We start from the raw sequence: 23,706 nt of genomic DNA on the forward strand, positions 1-23,706 counted from the left end.
TTCAATATCTACATGTTGCCCCTAGCTCAGATTATGGAGCATCATAATATTTCTTATCATACTTACGCAGATGATACACAACTTTATATTTCTGTGTCATCACATGACTACAGTCCCTTACTTTCACTGAGTGAGTGTATTCATCAAATCAATGAGTGGATGTGCCAGAATTTTCTTCAGCTTAATGCAAATAAGACAGAAGTGATTGTGTTTGGCCCCAAAAATGAAAGGTCAAAGATCAGTGCTCACCTTAATGCCATGTCACTGACAACAACAGATAAAGCCAGAAATCTTGGTGTAATTATTGATTCTGACCTGAATTTTAACAACCATTTAAAGCTCATTACCAAATCAGCCTACTACCACCTGAAAAATATAACCAGAATTAAGGGATGTCTGTCCAAAGAAGACATAGAAAAACTGGTTCATGCATTTATTTTCAGTAGGTTGGACTATTGCAATGGAGTCTTTACTGGCCTAAAAAAAAAAATCAATTAGGCAACTACAGCTGATTCAAAATGCTGCTGCACGAGTCCTTACAAACACCAGAAAAATGGACCATATCACACCAGTCCTCAGATCACTACATTGGCTTCCTGTGAGTCAAAGAATAGACTTTAAAATCTTACTGTTGATCTACAAAGCATTAAATGGTCTAGGACCGAAATATATTTCAGATTTATTAACTCCATATGAAGTATCCAGACCTCTCAGGTCATCAGGGACAGGTCTATTGTGTGTTCCCAGAATGAGAACCAAACAAAGTGAAGCAGCTTTCAGTTATTATGCTCCTCACCTGTGGAACACTCTCCCGGCACACCTGAGGTCTGTACCAACCGTCAGCTCATTTAAATCAGGGTTGAAAACATTACTATTTCCTACAGCTTTTACTTAAAGTAAATATATTTGCTCAATGACTTTAATCATTCTAATTGCTAAATTATTGTCTTTTACTGGCTTCTGTTTTTAATTTTCCTTTAATTGTATTTTATTTGGATTTTTCTATTCTCTTCTAATCTCTTTCTTTCTTTCTTTCTTTCTTTGAAATGTATGATTTTAATGTACTTTTATGCTTCTGTAAAGCACTTTGAATTGCCTGGTGTATGAATTGTGCTATACAAATAAATTTGCCTTGCCTTGCCTTGCCTTATTTTTCACCATTACAACAACCAACTTGACAGTAATGCCTATTTTGTCACACTGGGGAGTATTTGGGCCCTGAGTATATTGAAGAAACGCCTTCGGACTGCAAAAAATACTATCTGCTTATCTCCAACCATAACCAACCCAGCTAAGAAACTATTTTCAAGGCAATACCAAGTGGCAACCTCCGGGGCTTAATAATGAAGCAAACACGTAAGTGCCAAAAACTGTAGTTTCTCAAATGGCAACTTAAGGCTGACTCCAAAAGCAAGTCAATCCCTGTAGACCACCATATTAAAAAGCTCAACTTAAAAGCAGAAATAAAAATGTTTACGGCCTGGTACAAAGAGCGGTTTTTGTCCCCATAGCTAATTCTCCCGTTCATGACAACAATGCGGAGCATGAATGTTTATGTAACTCACTCCTTTAGATTATATTAAGGCTTAAAGTTCTGCATTTGAAGCCACTAGGTTTCAGCAACCAGGCCTCAATCCACTTCTTTGCACATGTTTGGAGTCAAACACTGCCAAGATGGCAACAGCATCAGATTGATTAATTGACTGGTGCTGTTGAAGCCAACAATATACTCTACATAAGTATGTGGCCGTCAATCATTACAGCAATGTTTTGTTTTATTTAAAAATATGTCACTTAAAATTCATATCACATAAGCATGAGCTGTGGTTTCATTTGTCTGTCCTCATATGTTAAACTGGAAACTGCCTTTTTTGTTTTGTGTTTTTATTCACTCTTTCACAGCTGTCACCATGGAAGTCTTTATTGCCATTAGAAGCTACCTGACAGAGAGAGTTTCATCTGTCTTTGTCTTAGGTTCTATCGTGGATCCACAGGGAGAACCAAGCAGTGATCGTGCGCTGCAGTCAGCCTCTGGTTGGTATGTCTGGTAAAAGAAACAAGGACGATGAGCGCTACCTGGACCTGATCAGGGAGGCAAACGACACCACCAAGCTCACCATCTATGATGCTCGGCCCAACGTCAACGCTGTGGCCAACAAGGTTAGACGGGAATGTAAAAATGTAAAAACATTCACAAGATTGCTCTGTTGGGTCGCTTTTTCTCTGGAACAATGTGCTACGTATTTTAATAATTTTTAATCAGTTTGTACTCGTTTTTTACACAGTTCTATGTACTTTTTGGCTGTCAGAGGGTTGTGTAGCCACACAGTGAGAAAAAAAATAGGCCAGCTGCATAAAGATAAAGATGAGCAGCAGGGTATCTGCCCAGGTGTGCGTGGCATCCGTGGTCAGTGTACCAGCTTTAGTTGATTGTAATGGGCGCGCTCTGCTGCGATTTGACCAACAGCGAGCATGTACAGGTTGAAGAACTGAACCCTTGAAGACTCCACAGGTCGTGGTGATCCACTCACTCATGATCACCAATGGTAACAACACGGCTTCTGCTTTCAAGATATGATCTGAACCAAATGAGGATCCAGGTTGCCTTTCTTTAGTAGGGGCTCAACAACTGCAGTTTCCAGTGATTTTAGAAAAATGTTTGATAAGAGTGAGTCATTGACAGTTATCAGCACACCTATTTCCAAGCAACTGAAAGCTGTCCATGACTCACTCGTATCATATGACATCCTGCCAAGTTGGCTGGCGGCATGTCAGAACAACAGGTGGATGAATTGCTTCACTATCATCCTTTTTAGTCATGATAGCACTGAGTAATGACAATGTAAATAGTTTCTGTGTGGTTGCAGCAGTGGTCTGGTTCCATTGCTGGACACGCACACTGATCTCATTAAAAAAAGATAGAAACTCATTGCCCCTATTTAGAGATCGGAAGTCAGGGGCTAAACATGTTGGACGTGAGTCAGCTTCTCAGTGGTGATGAACAAGGCACCGGAATTGGTGATATTACTGTTGATGGTATTAAAGAAGAAGGCTTGTCTTGTTTATTTCAGAATTGTAAATATGAAGCATCTCATTAAAGATGTTGTGGTGAATCTGAAGATAACTTTTTATCCATTTGCACTCTGCTCTCTTGCATTGTCTTTTCTGACTTATGACAGCAGGGGTGTTTTGTGCATGCTAGAGAGGTTTTACAATTTCAGGTGCAACAGTGTCAGTTAAGTTTTACAGTTGATCAAAGAGCACTCAGCAGAGTCTGATGTTAAGCTTACAGTCATGGACATAGCTTCCATAAAAAGACACTATCATACTTGTTTGTGCACCTTATTTTGACTGAACTGATCAGTTTTGGTTTCAAGAGAAACCAACATAGAAAAACAGACTGGTCTCTGACTGCAGTGCTTGAAATATCCACACCCCCGCTCATAACCAAAAGCACTGTGTGTCCTTGAGTGTGTGTGGGCCCTTTCATGTGCTACAACAGGAAAGTTTCGAACACAAGTTTTTTTGGGGGGGAATTATAAGTATTAATGTTAAAATCACCAGTTATGACAAGACAGTCTAAATCTATGGTGATACCAGGATGCTGCTCAGTGAAGTTGTCAACAAAATTTGTAGATGACCTTGGAGGTCTTTAAATTGCCACAGAGCGGGCAGCATAACTGACATGTGTGAAAGTTGGCCAGGAACTTAAAGCCAAGGGTGGAAATGGACAAGTTAGAGGAGTTCGGGGAGATAAAATAGGAGTTAGGCAAAGGAAAGTGATGGGCGGTTCATGTGGTCCCCTGACCAAAACAAGCATTTGTCTAAAGCCACTGTCAGGCCCAAACATTTTATTGTGAGTGTTCATATTCCTCTAGACAATGAATTCTAATGATCAAGTCACTCCATATTTCCTCTAACACCTCTATATATTAGCTTAATTTGTGTCTTCCTGTTACTGTTAAAGAACTAAATACCAAGGTTTCATTTTGTCATTTATTATCTTAACATCGTTGCTATCCCTAGGCCACAGGAGGAGGTTATGAGGGCGATGAGTACCAAAACGCAGAGCTCATCTTCCTGGACATTCAGAATATCCACGTCATGAGGGAATCCCTGAAGAAACTCAAAGACATTGTCTACCCCAATGTAGAGGAATCTCATTGGCTGTCCAGTCTAGAGTCTACACACTGGCTAGAGCATGTTAAGGTAAGAAAATAATTTCATTGTCAATGTGCATGTTATTATTTCATTTAGATTTAGATTATCATTTTTATTTTGAAGTATTTTGCCTTATAGGCCGTTGTCTTAATTGTGTCCTTGTGTGTGTAGCTGGTGTTGTCAGGAGCCATCCAAGTGGCAGACAAGGTTTCCAGTGGAAATTCAGTGGTGGTTCACTGCAGTGATGGCTGGGACAGAACTGCTCAGCTCACCTCTCTGGCCATGCTGATGCTGGACAGTCACTACCGCACTCTCAGAGGATTCCAGGTCATTAACAAGATAATGACAGGAAACTGCTTATAAACTAAGGAAAATGCTTGTGGGCAGCACAATAAGTTAGAATTGTTTCTATGCAGTAGTTATAATGTACTTAAAAGTGACAATGTTTTTACTACTACTACTTTTTATACAAATCTGGCTTTTAGAATAAAGCTTTAGTGCAACGAATGGACAGAAATCTAAGATTACATTTAGCTTGATGTTTTTAACATCCTTTTGGGTTGTTTCAGGTGCTGATTGAGAAAGAATGGATCAGCTTTGGGCACAAGTTTGCCTCAGTAAGTAACTTTTTTACTACTCCCGTCTTCAGAATAATCAGCTTCAGCTTTGTGGGGTTTGATATAAATTCATATTCAATGCTTTTTAGATATTTTTACAGAAACAGATATGTATACAAGAAATGGCTCAATTGACTGATAGTTTACCTTCTTGTTAATCATTTGGTGTGTGTGTGTGTGTGTGTGTGTGTGTGTGTGTGTGTGCGTGCGTGCGTGCGCGCGCCTTTGCATATGTGTAGAGGATAGGTCATGGTGACAAGAACCATGCAGATCAGGACAGATCACCCATCTTTGTTCAGTTCATCGACTGCGTATGGCAGATGACTAAACAGGTATGTTTAACACATCTGAATCATCAAGCTCTTTCGTGGGAATGTAACATCAAAGGCATTTACACTCCAAGTGTAAAACCGTTGAGCATAAAGGTGAACGTAAATCAGAGGTTATGGTGATTAATAGATATATTCTGAACCAATTAGATCTCTGCTTTCATCGCTCTGCAACAACTTAGCTAATAGGTTGTTTGCAGATGACGTCACGTCACTCTTTTGTTGTGGTGCAAGATGGAGGACCAGAAGTGATTTTCTCTATAGGACACACTGTAACACACTGAAAATGCCTGTTTTGCATCGTTTACGGTTGCTCAGATCAATCAAACCAAGAAACCAGGAGGAACTTTTATTGAGTACCAAATGCTGTTGTTCATAAGGGTGGAAAATGCAAGAAATTGACCGAAAAACACAGAAAAAAAATTGGTTGTCAACTGTCTGCGGTTGGGAGGATCCGAGTCGGCTAATGATGGCAGCACGGTAGTGTCGAAAGTTTGCTGCTTGGTTAATCCACAGTAAAATAAACGCTACGCACCCTTGAAAAAACCAAACAACAGTCCTCCCGGAGCACTTTGGTACCAAGGTCATGAACTCAACTGCTAACAAGACAGTTGTTTGCCTCCATAGTTTTATATGCTTTCAATGATTTTCTGTCGTAGAACGACGTCTGAATGAGCAGGTAGTTGTTATATCTACTGCCTCAGTAGCAGCAAAACTTTCAGATCAATTGAAAAATAGTTCTTCTTCATAATGTAAGGATCACATCCAACATTCATTCATTCATTCATTCATCTTCTGTACCACCTATCCCTTTCGGGGTTGCTGGGGGGGCTGGAGCCTGTCCCAGCTGTCAACGGGCGAGAGGCGGGGTACACCCTGAACCCGTCGCCAGTCGATTGCAGGGCCACATATACAGAGAGACAACCATTCACATTCACACTAAGGACAATTTAGAGTCACCAATTAACCTAATGAAGCATGTTTTTGCTCTGTGGGAGGAAGAGAGAGAACTCACGCATGCACGGGAAGAACTTGCAAACTTCACACAGAAAGGCCCTGCCCGACTCGGGGATCAAAGCAGCGACCTTCTTGCTGTGAGGCACGCGGACTACCTGCTGTTCCACCGTGCCGCCCACATCCAACATATGTTCAGATTTTCTGTTTATACTCTCATAATTTAATATAAACTAGCCCAGTAAGAGCTTTCCTTCATCTCATCCATTGCAGTTTTCACTCTGGGCCGTCGGTCTGAATTTAACGTCACATGACTGCAAACAAGCTATTACTGTGAAGCATGACAATAACTATTCTCAACACGCTACACTCATACAATTAAGTAAAATTAGTAAATTCCAAAAAGTAAAGTTGGTACAGTAATGAAAGAAAAAAATAATAAAGAATATGACGTTTGTATTTATTAGAATCATTTTGACGATATTTCACTCATAATTCTGCATCATCTCATGTTGTAAATAGTCATGTCATCTCAACTGATCAACAGATTTGACACAACGTTTGCACCAAAGTACATTTGAATAAACTCAATCAACAATAAACTCTGAATTCCACTTCTGCTTCAAGGACAGTTGTAAAGGAGGCAGTGATTCATGAGTTGCTGTAATCCAATGTCCCATGCATAAACAGTACAATGAGTGGACAAGTCTGATGTATGTACAGCAATGGCCAGAAGTTTTGAGAATGACACAAATATTCATTTTCACAAAGTCTGCTGCCTTAGTTTTTATGATGGCAATTTACATATACTCCAGAAATGTTATTAAGAGTGATCAGATGAATTGCAGTTGATTGCAAAGTCTGTCTTTGCCATGAAAATGAACCTAATCCCCCCAAAAACATTCACACTGCATTTCAGCCCTACCACAAAACGAATAGCTGACATCATGTCAGTGATTCTCTCGTTAACACAGGTGAGAGTGTTGATGAGGACAAGGCTGGAGATCGCTCTGTCATACTGATTGGATTAGAATAACAGACTGGAAGCTTTAAAAGGAGACTGGTGCTTGAAATCATTGTTCTTCCTCCGTTAACCATGGTTAGCGGCAAGGAAACACATGCAGTCAGCATTGCTATGCACAAAAAGGGCTTCAGAGGCAGGGATATTGCTGCTAGTAAGATTGCACCTAAATCAACCATTTATCGGATCATCAAGAACTTCAGCGAGAGAGGTTCAATTGTTGTGAAGAAGGCTTCAGGACGGCTAAGAAAGTCCAGCAAGCGCCAGGACCGTCTCCTAAAGTTGATTCAGCTGCAGGACAGGGGCACCACGAGTGCAGAGTTTGCTCAGGAATGGCAGCAGGCAGTTGTGAGTGCATTTGCATGCACAGTGAGGCGAAGACTTTTGGAGGATGGCCTGGTGTCAAGAAGGGCAGCAAAGAAGCCACTTCTCTACAGAAAAAACATCAGGGAGAGACTGACTTTCTGCAAAAGATACAGGGATAGGGCGGCAGAGGACTGTGGCAAAGTAATTTTCTTTGATGAATCCCCTTTCCAATTATTTTGAGTCTGGAAAAAAGCTTGTCCGGAGAAGAAAAGCGCTATCACCAGTCCTGTGTCATGCCAACATGTGTGGGGTTGCTTCTCAGCCAAGGGAGTAGGCTCACTCACAATTTTGGCTAAGAACACAGCCATGAATAAGGAATGGTAGCAAAACATCCTCTGAGAGCAACTTCTCCCAATCATCCAAGAACAGTTCGGGGATGAAGAATACCTTTTCCAACCTGATGGAGCACCTTGTCATAAGGCAAAAGTAATAACTAAGTGGCTCGGGGAACAAAACATCGAAATTTTGGGTCCATGGCCAGGAAACTCCCCAGACCTTAATCCCATTAAGAACTTGTGGTCAATCCTCAAGTGGTGGGTGGACAAACAAGAACCCACAAATTCTGACAAACTCCAAGCATTGATTATGCAAGAATGGGCTGCCATCAGTTCGGATGTGGCCCAGGAGTTAATTGACAGCATGCCAGGGCGAATTACAGAGGTCTTGAAAAAGAAGGGTCAACAATGCAAATATTGACTCTTTGCATAAACTTAATTAATTGTCAATAAAAGCCTTTGACACTAGTGAAATGCTTGTAATTATACTTCATTATACCGTAGTAACATCTGACAAAAAGATCTAAAAACACTGAAGCAGCAAACTTTGTGAAAACCAACACTTTTGTCATTCTGAAAACTTTTGGCCACGGCTGTAGAGGTGTGCATGGTCATTCATGGTCATGTAGCTGCCTGGTATCATTGGCATGTGATGAAGGCAAAAACAGTGGATGGCCATATATAATGGTACTGCGCTCCAACACAGCACTTCTCCAATCAGAGGCTGCAGATTTATCAACATATGTGTCCTGCTGCCTTCAGATGGCTGCAGGGATTAATGAACTGAAGGAGAAGCTTTTCATACAGAATTAAGCAGCTGTGGACAACAGATACTTGAAAAACCACTGATGGATTTGACACTGTTCCTGCTGCAACTGAATTATAAGTTCATTTTTAATGTTGATTTATCTACTGGCTGTGTGTAATGAAAATAGTTTTATGCAAGCATTATTCTTTTACTGCTGAGCAAAGTATTTACAAAGTATTTAATTTACAAAGTATTTACTTTGCACTTGTTGATAAAATCACTGAGGTGGCATCTAAGTGACTTTGCAGTCGTGGTTGCTGTCATGAAAACAGTGCCCTGAGTAAGCAAACAGTATTGGATGTTTCAGCTTTAAACATATTTGTCCTGATTTTCCAGATATGCCCTCACGTCTTAAGCTTGGTTTAGGCTTCGGCGTCGCGGCGACGCCGTACCTACGGCGTACACCCTACGCCGTCACTGAGCATTCGTAGTTCCGCGTCGAGGGAACGCGTTGCTCCGCAATTCACCGACAAGCCGCTAGGGGGGTGCGGCTGTGTCTTTGTATGGTGTCGGGGGGCTCTTGCTGCCGCGAAGAGGAGTTGTAGAGGTGGTCGTACTTGCGTACCTCCTCGATAATTCTTTCTTCGGCTTGGTCCAGTTTTTCTTGTAGCTCTCACCACAGAAACTTTGAAAATGGCGGTGTTGTTGTGCTGCGACCATAGGGCTGCGACTGAACCGAAAATTACGTTCTGAACGGACCAATCACAGTCCTCGACGTTCACGTCACTACGCGTCGACGCGACGCGTAGTCAGGATTTTTTGGAGGTGCGCGTCAGGCTACGGCGTAGGGTCCGCGTAGGGGTCTGCGTCGACGGCGTAGGTACGGCGTCGCCGCGACGCAGAAGCCTAAACCAAGCTTTACTTTTCATGTTTTGAAGCTCAACTGTGACAAAATGTTAACGTGGTTTGAAGGGCAGGACTACAGTGCACAGTTCACATGCTGTAGCAGGAATGTGCTATTTGGCACTTTCACAAAAACACAGTGTATCTTTAAGAACAGTCCATATGGGTGCTCAGTGATCTGAGATCTTAGGTGACTGAGGCCATCTTTGATTTTCTGATTAATTCCTCTCTCCTCTCTTCCAATCTCACGTCATCTCGTCTCCTCTCCTCCTCAGTTTCCTACAGCCTTTGAGTTTAATGAGCGCCTCCTGCTGACAATCCTGGATCATCTCTACAGCTGTCGCTTTGGTACTTTCCTCTACAACTGTGAGAGTGCACGAGACCAGCATGTAAGACTGGACATAAAACACTGCCTGCCCACTGTATGCATGCAAGCATGCTTTGACTTTGCAGGACGTGTCAACTTTAAATTACACCCTTTCTGTTGTGCAGGAGGTGAGGTCGAAGACAGTGTCTCTGTGGTCTCTGGTCAACAGTAAGATGGACATTTATTTAAATCCCTTCTACACCCCGGAGTCTGGCAGGGTCCTCTACCCTGTTGCCAGCATGCGCCACCTGGAGCTGTGGGTAACATACTACATCCGCTGGAACCCACGCATACGACAACAGGTAAGACTGTCAGTGTGTTTGTTATACTGTGATCTGGGCTAACTTACCAAGTGGGCAACTGCCCTGGGCCACAGACTCAAGGGCCACCCATTGCATATCAGTCGGTTTGTTGTACCTTCTGATACGCAATTAAGCGCACTCAATGGGATTAATTGCAAATTTGTTATGGAATCTGCACTGCTAAGATAAGACTTAATTGGTCTCATACCCAGGAAATAAAGTCGTTACAGCCAGCAAGTATTACAAAAAGCAAAAACAGTGGCACGAAGGGTCAAGATAAAAAGTGTACAAGATATAGAGTAGAAAATCAACTATGTGTATATGCATTATGTACAGATTATATTGCGCAGCTGAGAAAAAATATACAACTTACAAAATTGCATCAGATGAAATGGATAATGTGAGCATATATTAGCATTGATAATAGTTGTGGAAAAAAAAACAAAAAACAGTAGGTTTATGATGTGGAATTGGGAAAGACAGCATCAACACAGAGTTATGCTGGTGTCTGGCAGCTGTTGGGATGAAGGACCTGCAATAGCGTTCTTTCTTACACACTGGATGCAGCAGTCTGTTACTGAATGAGCTGCTTAAGCCCCCCACTGTCACATTCAGGGGGTTGGATGGGTTGTCCAGCCTGGCAGACATCCTCCTCTCAACCACCTCCTCGATGGTGTCCAGAGGGCAGTCAAGGACAGAGCCAGCTCTCCTGACCAGTTTGTTCAGCAGTTTTCTGTCCCTCTCAGAGCTTCCACAGCCCCAGCAGACCACTGCACAGAAAACTGCAGATGCCACCACAGAGTCATAAAAAGTTTTTCACAGTGTCCTACATACTCCAAAGGACCTCAGTCTTCTTAGCAGATGGAGTCTACTTTGGGCCTTCTTGTACAGGACATCTATGTTGTTTGTCCAGTCCAGTTTGTTGTTGAGGTGAACACCTAGGTATTTGTAATCCCCCACAATCTCAATGTCCGAGCCCTGGATCTTCACTGATGTAGACTGTGGTACCTTCCTTCAGAAATCAATTACCATCTCCTTTGTCTTGCTGGCATGTATGTGCAGGTGGCTCAGTCCACACAAGTTGACAAAGCTGTTTCCAGTTTGTTCCCATGACACACATCCAAAGATGGCTGTATCATCTGAGAACTACAGAGCCAAAAAAAAAAAATGATTGATTGATTGATTTGGCTTCACCCAAAGTACAGCAAATGTATGTATGTGTGTGTGTGCCCATGTATTACTCACATTGTGGGGACTTGCTGTACTTGTGGGGACAAAATGCAGGTCCCATAAGGTAAATCATTTCATTTTAGGGGAAATGAATGTCTATGTAATGTCCCCAAAAAGGATGAAAACCTAACGTGTGTGTGTGTGTGTGTGTGTGTGTGTGTGTGTGTGTGTGTGTGTGTGTGTGTGTGTGTGTGTGTTTTTGTGTTACAGCAGCAGAGTCCAGTGGAGCAGCGCTACAAGGAGCTGTTGGCCCTCAGAGATGAGTACTTGAAGAAGCTGGAGGAGCTCCAGCGGTCTGACTCCTCCCCTTCCTCCCGTCTGGCCAACAGCCCCACCCCCAACACCTCCTCCTCCTCCACACCATCACAGCAATACACACACCTACAAACTCCCCTCTGAGGGCTGGTGACACACACACGCACACTCAGATATACTTGTTGACTTGCACTTATGTTGTCTTCACTCTGATTTCTGTCAGTCTCACATATGCAGGGAATTAATTAGTCCTAACTGTGGATAACAAAGGATGCTAATAAGATTTCGATTTGAGGGTTAACTCTTAACACCATAGTGGTGATGATGGTGATTTATGCAATATGTCACAGTACAGCCTTGTCACAAGACTTTTTCTACACAGACACTCATCATACAGTGAAGCCTTAAAGATACTGAGTGGCTTTCAGTCCAAGGACTTGAACACACAGGACAAGCAGTGGATGTGTATCAGTGTAAAGGCGGCAAAGCAGAGATATAGAGATAGAAGTTTGTGTTTTCTCTGTACATGCTTACTCTGATTTGACAGGAATCCACCAGGAAACCATGCCATTGGTGGTTAATCATTCAGATTTGGTCAGACTAACAAAGTCCACCCACAGTTATAGGCTATATTGTTTCGAGTGGAGTGATGAGAAACTGAATCAATGACTTCTCCATTTTCAAACACAAGATACATAGAGTCAGTTGACACTTTATGAACAGTTATAAGGTGTTTTCTCATTTTTCTTTTTGGCTGAGTTAAGCTGGAATCCCCCCCCTGCCTCCGGTCTTTCTGCTAAGCTAGTCTGTCTATGCACATGAAAGTGATGATGTTATTTTCATGGAACACTAGGAAAGAATATCCCTTTAATATATTTTTCAAAGGTAAAGAAATGTTTGACATTTTGAATATTGGATCTGTCACTGATTTGTGACATATGTATCAGAGTAGTTGAGTGTTAAAGTTCATTCTTTATTTTGGAAACAGTAGTTTGACAAAGATATTGTAACTCATGTTCTATAGCTTTTCCAGAGCTTTTTCAACTGCACAGTTAAGCACGTTCCATTCACTGATAAAAGAACCCAACGTGTTGTTAAGAACTGTCAGACTACAACAAAAATGTATAGAGAAAACTCATCAGCTTGCCCAAAGATTGCCCAGTCATGAGTCAAGACACTGGCAAAAAAAAAAACAAAAAAAAAACGACAATAGAAACACATGTCACCGTTAGATGTGAGAACCGCTTGGTGATACTTAGATCTGTTTGTCAGCCCGGCTCCTGCTACACAACTGTTGGTGTCCTGTGTGTACTCAAGATGTACAATTCTCACTTTTCAGACTTCTTCCTACTTGCTGCACTGCCACCGAGTGTTGCCCTGTCCTTTGAAGAATTGATTAGAATTTGAGTTGAAGGCTGAGAGCTTCTACAGTGGATTTTACTGAACATCTCCAGCCAAGTGTGTATATCAAATGTGTCATATTTGGATGCATTGATGTGGGATTTGTGGCTTATTTACCCAAGGATACTTGTCACCTAAGTTTTGTCACTGCTGTCAGTGAAGCTAACCTAAACAGTATTTTCCAGCAATTCCTAAGCTACAGCACTGAGAGCAAATACAGTTCAAGCCAAGAAGCAGAGTTTTGTTAGAATTAATCAGTGATTTAGTTTTATGAATGCAGCTTTGATACAGTTTGAAATATATTTCAGGTGCTCAAGATTGGGGGAAGTATAGTATAGGGGAATGAAGTGGTTCTGGCCTCTGATCCTGGATCACCTTTTGTACTTTCATGCTCTCACTAAACACAGACCCTGGATGGACAAATCAGCCTGGTCCATGACAGCCTTACCATGCAGAGATGTTTGTAACCAGCCAGCACACAGACAGTGAGCAGAAGTAAGCCAGTTCACTCTCACTCCCCCTTAAATATACTTTTCGTGAATCAGACTGTTTCTAAATATTCTGTCAACCCTCACTGAAAAGTCCCATGTGAAAACATCCATGTGATCTCAAAGCACATGTGCCTTTTGGACAGGTGATGGCTTTGTATTGCAGGAGTTTTTACCTACATTTCAATTAGATATAATCTGAGGCAGTTTTTACATCAGAAAGGAAAGTCAGTGAAAAAAATGTGACTTACTTCCATTTGCTAGTTATCTAATTGGTTTAGATGATTAGGTGGGCTTGTTTACAACAACTTCGTTATCTGATAGGCTCATATTTCTACTCTATTGGACTTCTAATGAAAAAAAAAAAAAAAAAGTCATTTTCATATAGGAAAGTCTATGAAAGATATTTTCTGCCAAAAATAGATGACATGTTAGGAATGGCAAAAATGGAAATGTTCATGATATGTCAAAATTACACTGTACCAACTTCAAATTTTGGCATAATAAATCAGTTAGTTAGTATCTCATAAGTTATGAGATTTGCTTGGTAAGTCAATTTTTGGCTTATCTCATAATTTTGATTCACTGTCTCAAACGTGTGAACTTGTATTTCTAATATTAACTTTTAAAAGTACACATTTTGACTTATAAAACATTACATTGGAAGAAAAAGAACAGTTTGAAAACAGTTGACACAGACTCAGACTGAAAAATAATGGCCAGTATGCTGCTAAAATGTCTTCTCAGAAATGTGTGTACTGTATCATTTAGCCTGTCAGGATGATGACAGGACTGTTTATTACAATCACTTTTGAGCTGAACTTCTTTGCCACCTTATTTGTTCAGTCAGTGTAATGAATAATGTCTGGTAGTCGTCATTCTCTGACACTTTATTCCCACCTGGGCCACTAATAAATAGCTGGGGCTTCATTACTGGAGTACTGTAAGTTCAGGATTTGAGTATGATATTTGTACCACATCAACCAGCACATCATAACCCATCAGAGTGAAAATACCCTGTCAAATCTTGATCGGTGTTATTTTGACAGTGCTACCCATGGGATTCGTCACTAAAAAAAAGAATAAAATGATGGATAACTGTTAAAAGGAGCTCCAGACCTGGCACTGGAGCAGTGCTGCTCTGTGGCTCCATATTCAAGGAAACTGCTTAGAATATTTTGTTTAAGGGAATACAGGGTAGATAACACCTGGAAGTCTACATGGATCATGGTAGATCACGTGTACCTGGCACTATATTTCTAACATTTTCTAAAAACCATCACAAATGATTTTTTTTTTTTTTGTTGTTATTTTGTTCTTTCCATCTGGAGTGGTTCCACTGCCAGTGGGATTGATAGATACCAAAAAAAGTCAAAATTAACATTTCCTCAGTACATTTTATCTTTATATTGCATTTTTCTTTCTATTGCAGAAGTTTTTCATCATAGAAAATATGTGATTCCAGACAGACCGTTTTAAAGATAGAGTTGCAACATTTGAGGAGCTGCTGGTTCCAGAAGGATTTTCCCCAACTGTATTTAAGCAGTTTTAATGTCTTTCCTCCTTCACTAGTCAATATTGTGTAGCAATACCCCAGCAGTCTGTCCTACTGAAGACAATGTTGACAGAGCAGTTCCCTTACCTTAGTGAATTTATAGAAACAGGAAAAATGTTCTCAAGTTCATTGTAATGACCTAACCTCAGTGTTCTGAGACGCACCAGCAGTCTGTGTGAACGGGTTAAGGCATGTCAGTCGACCCTTCTGTTCACCTGGGTTGAACTTGGGTCGGACACTGTCCTGCTTTGGTGAACTTTATACTACAAGCTTAAAAGGCAAAGTCTCTCATTTCATTCTGCCATTATCAGTACAAGCAACAGAATGGAAGCTTGGTGATTAGATTTTTTTCTTAGCAAGAATTCTGATGATGTACACAGGACACAGAATGGGACTTTACTTCTGGAACCCTTGAATCCATAAATATCTCCTCCCATTTTGCTACTCTGCACCACCCTTGAATTCCTAAATAAGCAGCCTTCCTGCTTTAGAGTGAGCGAATACTTGTATGTTTTCCCTCACAGAACAATATATTTTCAACTCATTGGGTTTTCATCAAATTTGACGCAACGATTCATTGTGATGATGTACAGTGTGACAGTTGCAATTATGAATGAGGTGCAATAAGTCATTTTGCGAAGTGTGTCAGGTCATGTCCAGATTTGTGCCTTGATTCTTGTGAGAATTACCTTCACCTCTTAAGAGAGATGTTGTCTAGTTGTCCAGGGTCATGTTTGAGATTGACTGCACTGTAGCTCAGGTATTTTGTGATTTGGCAATGCCATGCTGCTGTTTAAGGTTTAAATTGGCACAGGTTGGAAGTGGAAGGAAAATGGGCAGTAACTACAGAGCAGTTGACCACGGTACCTTTCCCTGTGTTTAAGGAAGCCCCTTTTTAATAGATCTCGTAGTAACCAGAAAAACTACACATTTTCTGGTCTAACTTTGAGGGAATCTGCTGGCTCTTGTCAAAAGCCACAACCAGATGAAATTTAAGAAATTAAAAAAAATTCTTTCAGTTTCATAGGTCTGTTTGGTATAGAAATACAGTATGTCCAAGGTATACTTAGCCTAGCTTCGTCCAAAGCTTCTGTCCAAACTGAAAATATGTTTCTGTAACTTTCTGAAACCAGCGATCTGACATTCCCACCTACTTCACACTGATTGGCTAGCTGAGAGGTGAGGAAGGAGCTAAGGTTTGAACTTCTCTCTCCAGCTATCTTTTCGTGTCGTTGACACAGCTATTTTTGTCACACTTCATAGAAAAACAGTTGTATGTCTCCCTCTATGACAGCTGGCACTTCACTCCGCCTTCCAGTGTCGGACATTTGGAACTACTTTATACTCTTCCAACGAGGTTGAAGACGTCATCTAAACTTTTTGAGTGTAAGGTTACCCAAATGTTACCCTAAACCCTTCCAAACCTTCCATACAAATGTAATTCCAAAGATTGGCCAGCAGATGTCATTGAAGCTTTGTTTGAACAGAAAAGAAAACGTCATTGTAACCACAGCAAACAGTCAAAATGAGGCCTTGGTGTTTATGGAGTTTCAAGAGAGAATAGGACTTGGGCTGTCTGCAAGTATGTCAAATCTCAAACATGACTCTTTTCTATATCTGGGTGGGTCAGAGTGGGCAGATTGGAGAGTTCATCCTGATCCCTATGTTCATTGAGAGGTGTGTTAATACAGGTCCTACCAAGTGGATACTCTTGACAAGTGTTTGACAGCCTTGATAAAAGGGTTGATCTCATTGAGGAGATTTGATAGTAAGAAAAACGTGTGCGGTCGGGTGGTTGTGTTTTTAGGGAATAACAGATGAAATCTATTTTTTTTTTATTTTTACTTTGTACAAGCACCATGATGTAATTACCTCAATCAAAACATATTTTACTGACTAAAGTTATATTGTTGTAAAATACAATTATTTTATGTAGTGTAAAATCTTACAGTTTTATAAAAAGGAAAGTAATGTTGGTTCAGAAATTGTTGGTATAAATTGTGGATTTCTGCTTCTTTTTTTTTTTTTTGAGGTTTGTACATTTTTTGGGTTTGTACTCGCTGACCCAGGATGAAACGACAGAAGCTTCTGGATTCTGTTCACTTGTCACAAACCCTGACTGCCTTCTCAGTTCTCTGATCTGGATGGATCTTTAGTTTTCAGATGATGGCTCTGTGGTGATAAATCAGAGAAGTGCTCATTGTTTATTTCAGTTTGACTCTTTCTAATGTATAGGGGATTGTAGTTTGAGGGGGTTTGTGTCATAATATAGCCTGCTTTTTAATAAATACACATAAAATGTGTTTCAGGAACTTTGTGGCATCAACAAGGGAAAGTGAAATCAGAATACATTTCAAATATATTTCTTTTAATCATGTTATATCCTCTCCACAGTTTGTTGGATGGCTCCTGTTATGTAAATATTACTGATTAAATTAATTTAAGAATTTCTGACTGAATTGTGTGAGATTTTGTATTCATCTTGGTTTTCCAGGGGGTTCTTTCTTACTACATCACTACGTCAGTATACCATGACTAAGCATGCATGCATTTTTGGTGAGAAAAGTAAATGAGATTAACATGAACAAAACGTTTACAATGAAAACCCTGGAGGGAACCTCGAAGTTTCATCACTGATCACATATTCATAGGTAAACCCTGATCTATAACAGCCATGCGTCCTGTTCTTGAAATGTAGTTTAACTACTTCAGGCTCCTATGATAACAGTAGATAAACACTATGACAATGCGTGATGGTTGGTTGGTGCATGATTGGTGGGATTCTCCCCCATGGTCATGCAAGAGACTTTAAGTGATATTCATGCTGTGAAAATGAAACTTAAAGCAGATCTCTTAAAAAGCACCTTTAATTGTATGAACAATGTTTAGCAAAGTGAGTTCTGCAGTTAATAATTGAACAAGTTTTAGTCTTCAAAACTTGAAAGATGAAAAAAGCCTGTTAGGTCATAATTATGAGATAAAAAGTTGAAATTAAGTCAAAATTCTTATATACAAAATTGAGATTATGAAACAAAAAGTCATAATTATGAGATTCTTTCCCTCGGCAGCCAAAAGTAGCAGCTCTTTGGCATGGGTTCTATTCATTGCACCCTTGAGACGATTGTAAGCAGCAGCAACTGAAGCAAACTTCAGTGACAGCAACTGGAAACATGTCTTGGTTATAGATGCATGCACCAAAAACATTGGTTACATGGAACTGTGACTGAGAGATAGTTTTATTGTTACCACAGTTATTGGAGGGTTTAAGGTCCCATATTATGAAAAACTCAATTTTTCCTGGATTTGGGGTGTTATTTGTGGTCTCTGGTGCTGCCACATGCACACAAAGTGTGAATAAGACCGTCCATGCTTTTTTGAGTGAGATACGGATTTCTGAAAGTACCCTGCCTGCAGTTTCCAAATGAGCCGATCAAATTCAGTGTGGACAATGAAGAAATTAGCAGGTACATTTGAATATTGCGTATTGCGTACGTGTCTTGCGTATTGTAGTGTGTGTTTTGCCATTGAGAACAATGTAAGGCTAACCGCTAGCTTTGAGACTACAAGTTCAGCCGTCAAAGGTTAGCTAGGTCCTACCATAGCTTTTGGTACATCACACCACAAGTTACAGTAGAATCCAAACATTCTGTGTGATACATTTCTGATCTTGCAAATGATTGCATGTTCGAGGGAGATGTCAGCATTTACAAATATTTAGCTGTGTTTATTTTGCAGTTTTACATGAACTAACCAAGCAGTGTTTTGCCAAGCTAACGCTACCTGCTGGCTTGTAGTTAGAGTCTATGGTCTCCCTGTTACCATGGATATAGTTTATGAGTGGGGCGTGGTCAAATGAGCAGCAGCTCATTTGCATTTAAAGCTACAGACATGAGAAACAGCACATTCTGAAAGAGACTGAAACAGAGGGAAATAGATGGAAGCGAGAATCTTTCCCTAAACGCTATTTCCAGCAAAAAGCTTCAAAAACATGTTTTCTGGAACTCATAGACCTATGTTAACTTGTTGAAAAAGCTTTATAATATAGGACCTTTAAGGTGTTGATCTGACGTCAAGAAACAGACTGTGAAGGTGCGTTTACCACAGCTGTGGTCCAAACTACGTCTGACAAATTGATGGCTACAACAAGCTAAAGCTGTTTGGAATTTCAATCAGTGAGTGCATTGACAGGTTTTCCAGAGAGAGGATGTGGCTTGAAACTTACTAAAGAAACAACCCAAAGATCATTGCTGGCTACTCTGCGGATGCTGTGGCCAGTTCTGGTGGGAGCCCTGCTAAACTCACATTTGATTTAGGAAAAGAAAATTGACATATGGCTGAAGTGCAGTGTTTTTACATTTTTTTCTGAGAACCAAGCTGAAACAGACAGTGTAACCTTTAGTCCAAGCACTGAAAACCAGCACATTGAACAATGGTGGCTGACCTAGAAAAGCGAGTGTGTCCAGTTTTGGATGGACTTATTTGACAAACTTGGAGAAGATGGCTACTTCTCAGACAACTCCTTGGACAAATGACAATTAGTTAAAAAAAAATAAAAAATAAAAAATAAAAAAAAAAGTTATGGTTCTGTGAACAGAACAAATAACATAACACATAAATTCTTTGTTTGGTTCACCAATAACTTAGGTTATTGGTGAAGTCTAGTAATATGACCCATTGATCTTTAACTACTTCCTTAACTGAGTTACTCACAGTAAGTTCTCTGTATTGAAACATGCCACTAAAAAGTCTTATACTGAAAACAATGTCCAAAAGTGGCAAAAAGCAGCAGAGAAATGTGGACGGCATGTTAAAGCTGTGACACTCTCTAAGGTTAATCAAGGTAGCTGTAGTACACTATATTGCCAAAGGTATTCACTCAACCATACAAATAATTGAAATCGGGTGTCCCAATCACTTCCATCGCCACAGGTGTATAAAATCAAGCACCAAGGCATGCAGACTGTTTCTACAAACATTTGTGAAAGAATTGGACGGCAGAGTCAATCGCTACAGACCTCCAAACTTCATGTGACCTTCAGATTCATGGAATGGGCTTCCATGGCCGAGCAGCTGCATCCAAGCCATACATCACCAAGTGCAATGCAAAGCGTCAGATGCAGTGGTGTAAAGCATGCTGCCACTGGACTCTAGAGCAGTGGAGACACGTTCTCTGGAGTAACAAATCGCACTTCACCATCTGGCGATCTGATGGATGAGTCTGGGTTTGGCAGTAGGAGAAGGGTACTTGTCTGACTGCATTGTGCCAAGTGTCAAGTTTGGTGGAGGGGGGATTATGGGGTGGCGTTTTTCAGGAGCTGCGCTTGGCCCCTTAGTTCCAGTGAAACAAACTCTGAATGCTTCAGGATACCAAGAGATTTTGGACAATTCCATGCTCCCAACTTTATGGGAACAGAGTTGGGGATGGCCCCTTCCTGTTCCAACATGACTGTGCACCAGTGCACAAAGCAAGGTCCATAAAACATAGATGAGAGAGTTTGGTGTGGATTAACTTGACTGGCCTGCAGAGTCCTGACCTCAACCCAATAGAACACCTTTGGGACGAATTAGAGCGGAAACTGAGAGCCAGACTTTCTCGTCCAACACCAGCGTGTGACCTCACAAATGCGCTTCTGGAAGAATGGTCAAAATTTCCCATAAACACACTCCCAAACCTTAAGGAAAGCCTTCCCAGAAGAGTTGAGGCTGTTATAGCTGCAAAGGGTGGAATGACGTCATATTAAACCCTATGGATTAAGGATGGGATGTCATTTAAGCTCATATGCAAGTCAAGGCAGGTGAGCCAATACTTTTGGCAAATAGTGTACTTCCTTCATAAGCCAAAAATCTGGAAAACCTGCAGATCCTAAACATAAACCTCTTCAAAGACTTTGTTCATCTCGTGTTGGAAATCTGTTGGACTGTCCAACTCTGTAAGGTATGTGCTTACATACTTGATAATTTGGTTCTCCTGGGCATTCTGGTTATTGAGGTTAGTAATTGATCTTGTGATGTTTGGTCATGTAGGTTATAGCTCTTCATAGTGTGCTGCAGTCACTTTCAGCTCTGTTCTAACAGGTGTGGGCACATTGCTCCACTGTTCAATCACAAAAGCAGTCTCTTAAATCAGTCTTGATTAGCAATCTCCCTCAAGATTTGCTCAGTGTTACCTACTAATATCCATGATTTCCAACAATTCTTCTTGGTTGAATGACAAGATTCAAAGATCACTCGCTCAGACTCTGCTGTTCAAAAGGTCACTCTCCACAAAGCTCATAATGGCTTGCTCCAGAAGTACAGGTGCACGTTTTACAGGAAGCCATTTTTCTTTTTGCCAGCCAACTGTAATTATTTGGCCTATACTTTCATTTTCTTGTTTAACAAAATCATGAGGGGTTATGGCACTTGGGGCCATTTCCCATAGTCCAATGCTACTGGATTTATTCTGTCTTCAACGAGTCCTGTTTCCAACTTCATGAAACACATACATCATGTACAGCAAACTTCATGTGATGGCTTCTCTATATATTTTCACTCTCCTTCCTGCTCCCAACTGTGTATAACCCAGTTGCAAGAACAGTTGACAATATTTGTGACCTATACAGAGTAATAACATCAGTTTTTGTCTTGAGTAGGTGATGGATATGTGTTGATGGGGACATGTGATGCAAACTATGTATAAGATTGTGTTGGATTCCCACAATGAGTGTTGACCAGTTTATTCTTCCATAACCTCTAGGTTAACCTCTAGATTATATCAATGTAACTGAGTATGCACGAGTCTCCATGCGATTCAACTCTGACTACACTTTTGTTGAGCATTTACACGTAAAAGACAAATGTTCACACGATTTTACCTTCCCTCTGCAGTTCCCGACTGAGAAGAACGGTGCGAATACAGAGGACGTGATTTCATTGAACTGTAAAAGGTCACTCATCAAAATAAAGTTAATTAACACAACAAAAAGCTCCCCAAAATAAACACATAAAAATTGGTGTACACGTTCAAAAACAACAAAATGAGAACAGAAATGGGTTTTTACTGAAATATAAATCTATTAAATATTTACATCTGTAACACCTACAGTCATGGAAAAAGTTATTAGACCACCTTTGTTTTCTTCAGTTTCTTGTTCATTTTAATGCCTGGTACAACTAAAGGTACATTTGTTTGGACAAATATAATGATAACAACAAAAATAGCTCATAAGAGTTTAATTTAAGAGCTGACATCTAGCCATTTTCCATGGTTTTCTTGATAATAACCAAAATCACTTAAGTTCTCACATCAATAGCTATGGCATTGTACTTCCAAAAACAGTGCTTTTAGGCATTCCATGTTTTCTTTTCTGTCTGTTAGTCACATGATACACACAGGAGTTAGTACTTGATTGCATAACCATTGTTTTTGATGACTGCAGCCATGCGTCTTGGCATGCTCTCCACCAGCTTCTGACATTGTTCTGCTGTCACAGCAGCCCATTCCTGTTGCAAAAATTCAAACAAATTTGCTTTGTTTTTGGGCTTGTGGTTTGTATGGTCCGGTTTGTAGGCTTCTCCAGGCTTCTTCCTAGCCAGTAAGTAGGCTGGAGTGGGCATCAACTCAAAATTGGATTCATCACTGAAGAGAGCCTTAGCCCAGTCATCAACAGTCCAATCCTTGCAATCCCTAGCAAAGAGTAACTGGGCCTTCCTCTGCCTTTCGTTGATGAAGGGCTTCTTCCGTGCCATGTGACTTCAGACCAGCTTCAAGAAGTCGGTTTCGAACTATCCTTGCTGAACAAGTCACATTTCTCGACAGTGTCCACTCATTTTTAAGGTCCCTGGAGGTCTGACGACGATTGCCGACAGAGGAACGGACGAGTGCATGGTCCTCTTGTGGGGTAGAAAGACGTTTCCTGCCTCAACCAGCTAGCAAATTGGAAGTACCATGTTTGGCTTGCTTTTTCTTGGTGTAATGACTGGCTGTCTTGGAGATCTTCAGTTTTTTGGTTACCTGTCTCTCACTCATGCCAATTTCCAGCAGTGCCAAGATGACTGCCTTTGTGGCTTCACATAATTCTTTTGTTTTAGGCATTATGTGAGAGCTGACAACTTCTGAGTTGTGCTACGGCTTGAATGTAAGCAGGAAACCACTTTAGGCCTTTGCATGTGCAGTGCTGCTAATGACATGAAATGGCCTCTTATATACCCTGGGAATACAATTAAGCTTAAGCATGTCCAATAGGACATAAAGTATTATGAAATCAGCTGCATTTTTTGTCATATTCATTGTATTCTTCAGGTAATATACCTTTAGTGGTATCAGGCATTAAAATGAACAAGAAATTGAAGAAAACAAGGGTGGTCTAATATTTTTTTCCATGACTGTATTGATGGAATAAAGCTAACCAAGCGGACACCTTTCTATTTTTTTTTTTTTTTTTTTTTTTCAAAATTACGAAATTTTGTTCTCATATTTATGGGATCTTTTCTCATAATTATGAGGTAGTAACTCATAATTATGAGATAATGTTATTTTTTTTCTTTTGAGAATGCAATGCACTTCCATATTATTGTCGTCCAAGTCATTAAGCCACATAGGTTCAAGCACCATTACAGTTGGTTAAGCTGGAACCAACAGCCTAAATATGCTTGAGACCAATTATTGACTCACTGTTGTTGTTTTTTAATAAACTGTATTTTGCAGACACATTCCTGGCCACATTGTAACGTTCCTCTTTGCATACATGTTTCT

At 40.5% G+C, this 23,706-nt stretch overlaps 1 protein-coding gene across 1 annotated transcript in view; it reads left to right on the forward strand.

Moving 5' to 3' along the window:
- mtm1 (myotubularin 1) overlaps positions 1 to 12,744 on the forward strand; it is a 32,210-nt gene extending 19,466 nt beyond the window's left edge. Inside the window, exons 9-16 of the mRNA XM_076724399.1 lie at positions 1,975 to 2,160; positions 4,027 to 4,209; positions 4,333 to 4,488; positions 4,731 to 4,778; positions 5,018 to 5,110; positions 9,650 to 9,763; positions 9,867 to 10,043; positions 11,484 to 12,744. Coding sequence (XP_076580514.1) covers positions 1,975 to 2,160; positions 4,027 to 4,209; positions 4,333 to 4,488; positions 4,731 to 4,778; positions 5,018 to 5,110; positions 9,650 to 9,763; positions 9,867 to 10,043; positions 11,484 to 11,672 — 1,146 coding nt within the window. The 3' untranslated portion in view covers positions 11,673 to 12,744. The remainder of the gene's footprint in view (positions 1 to 1,974; positions 2,161 to 4,026; positions 4,210 to 4,332; positions 4,489 to 4,730; positions 4,779 to 5,017; positions 5,111 to 9,649; positions 9,764 to 9,866; positions 10,044 to 11,483) is intronic.
- Positions 12,745 to 23,706: the final 10,962 nt, after the last annotated feature.

The sequence above is a fragment of the Chaetodon auriga genome, chromosome 24, assembly GCF_051107435.1.
Source record: "Chaetodon auriga isolate fChaAug3 chromosome 24, fChaAug3.hap1, whole genome shotgun sequence".
In the NCBI taxonomy this organism is placed as follows: domain Eukaryota; kingdom Metazoa; phylum Chordata; class Actinopteri; order Chaetodontiformes; family Chaetodontidae; genus Chaetodon; species Chaetodon auriga.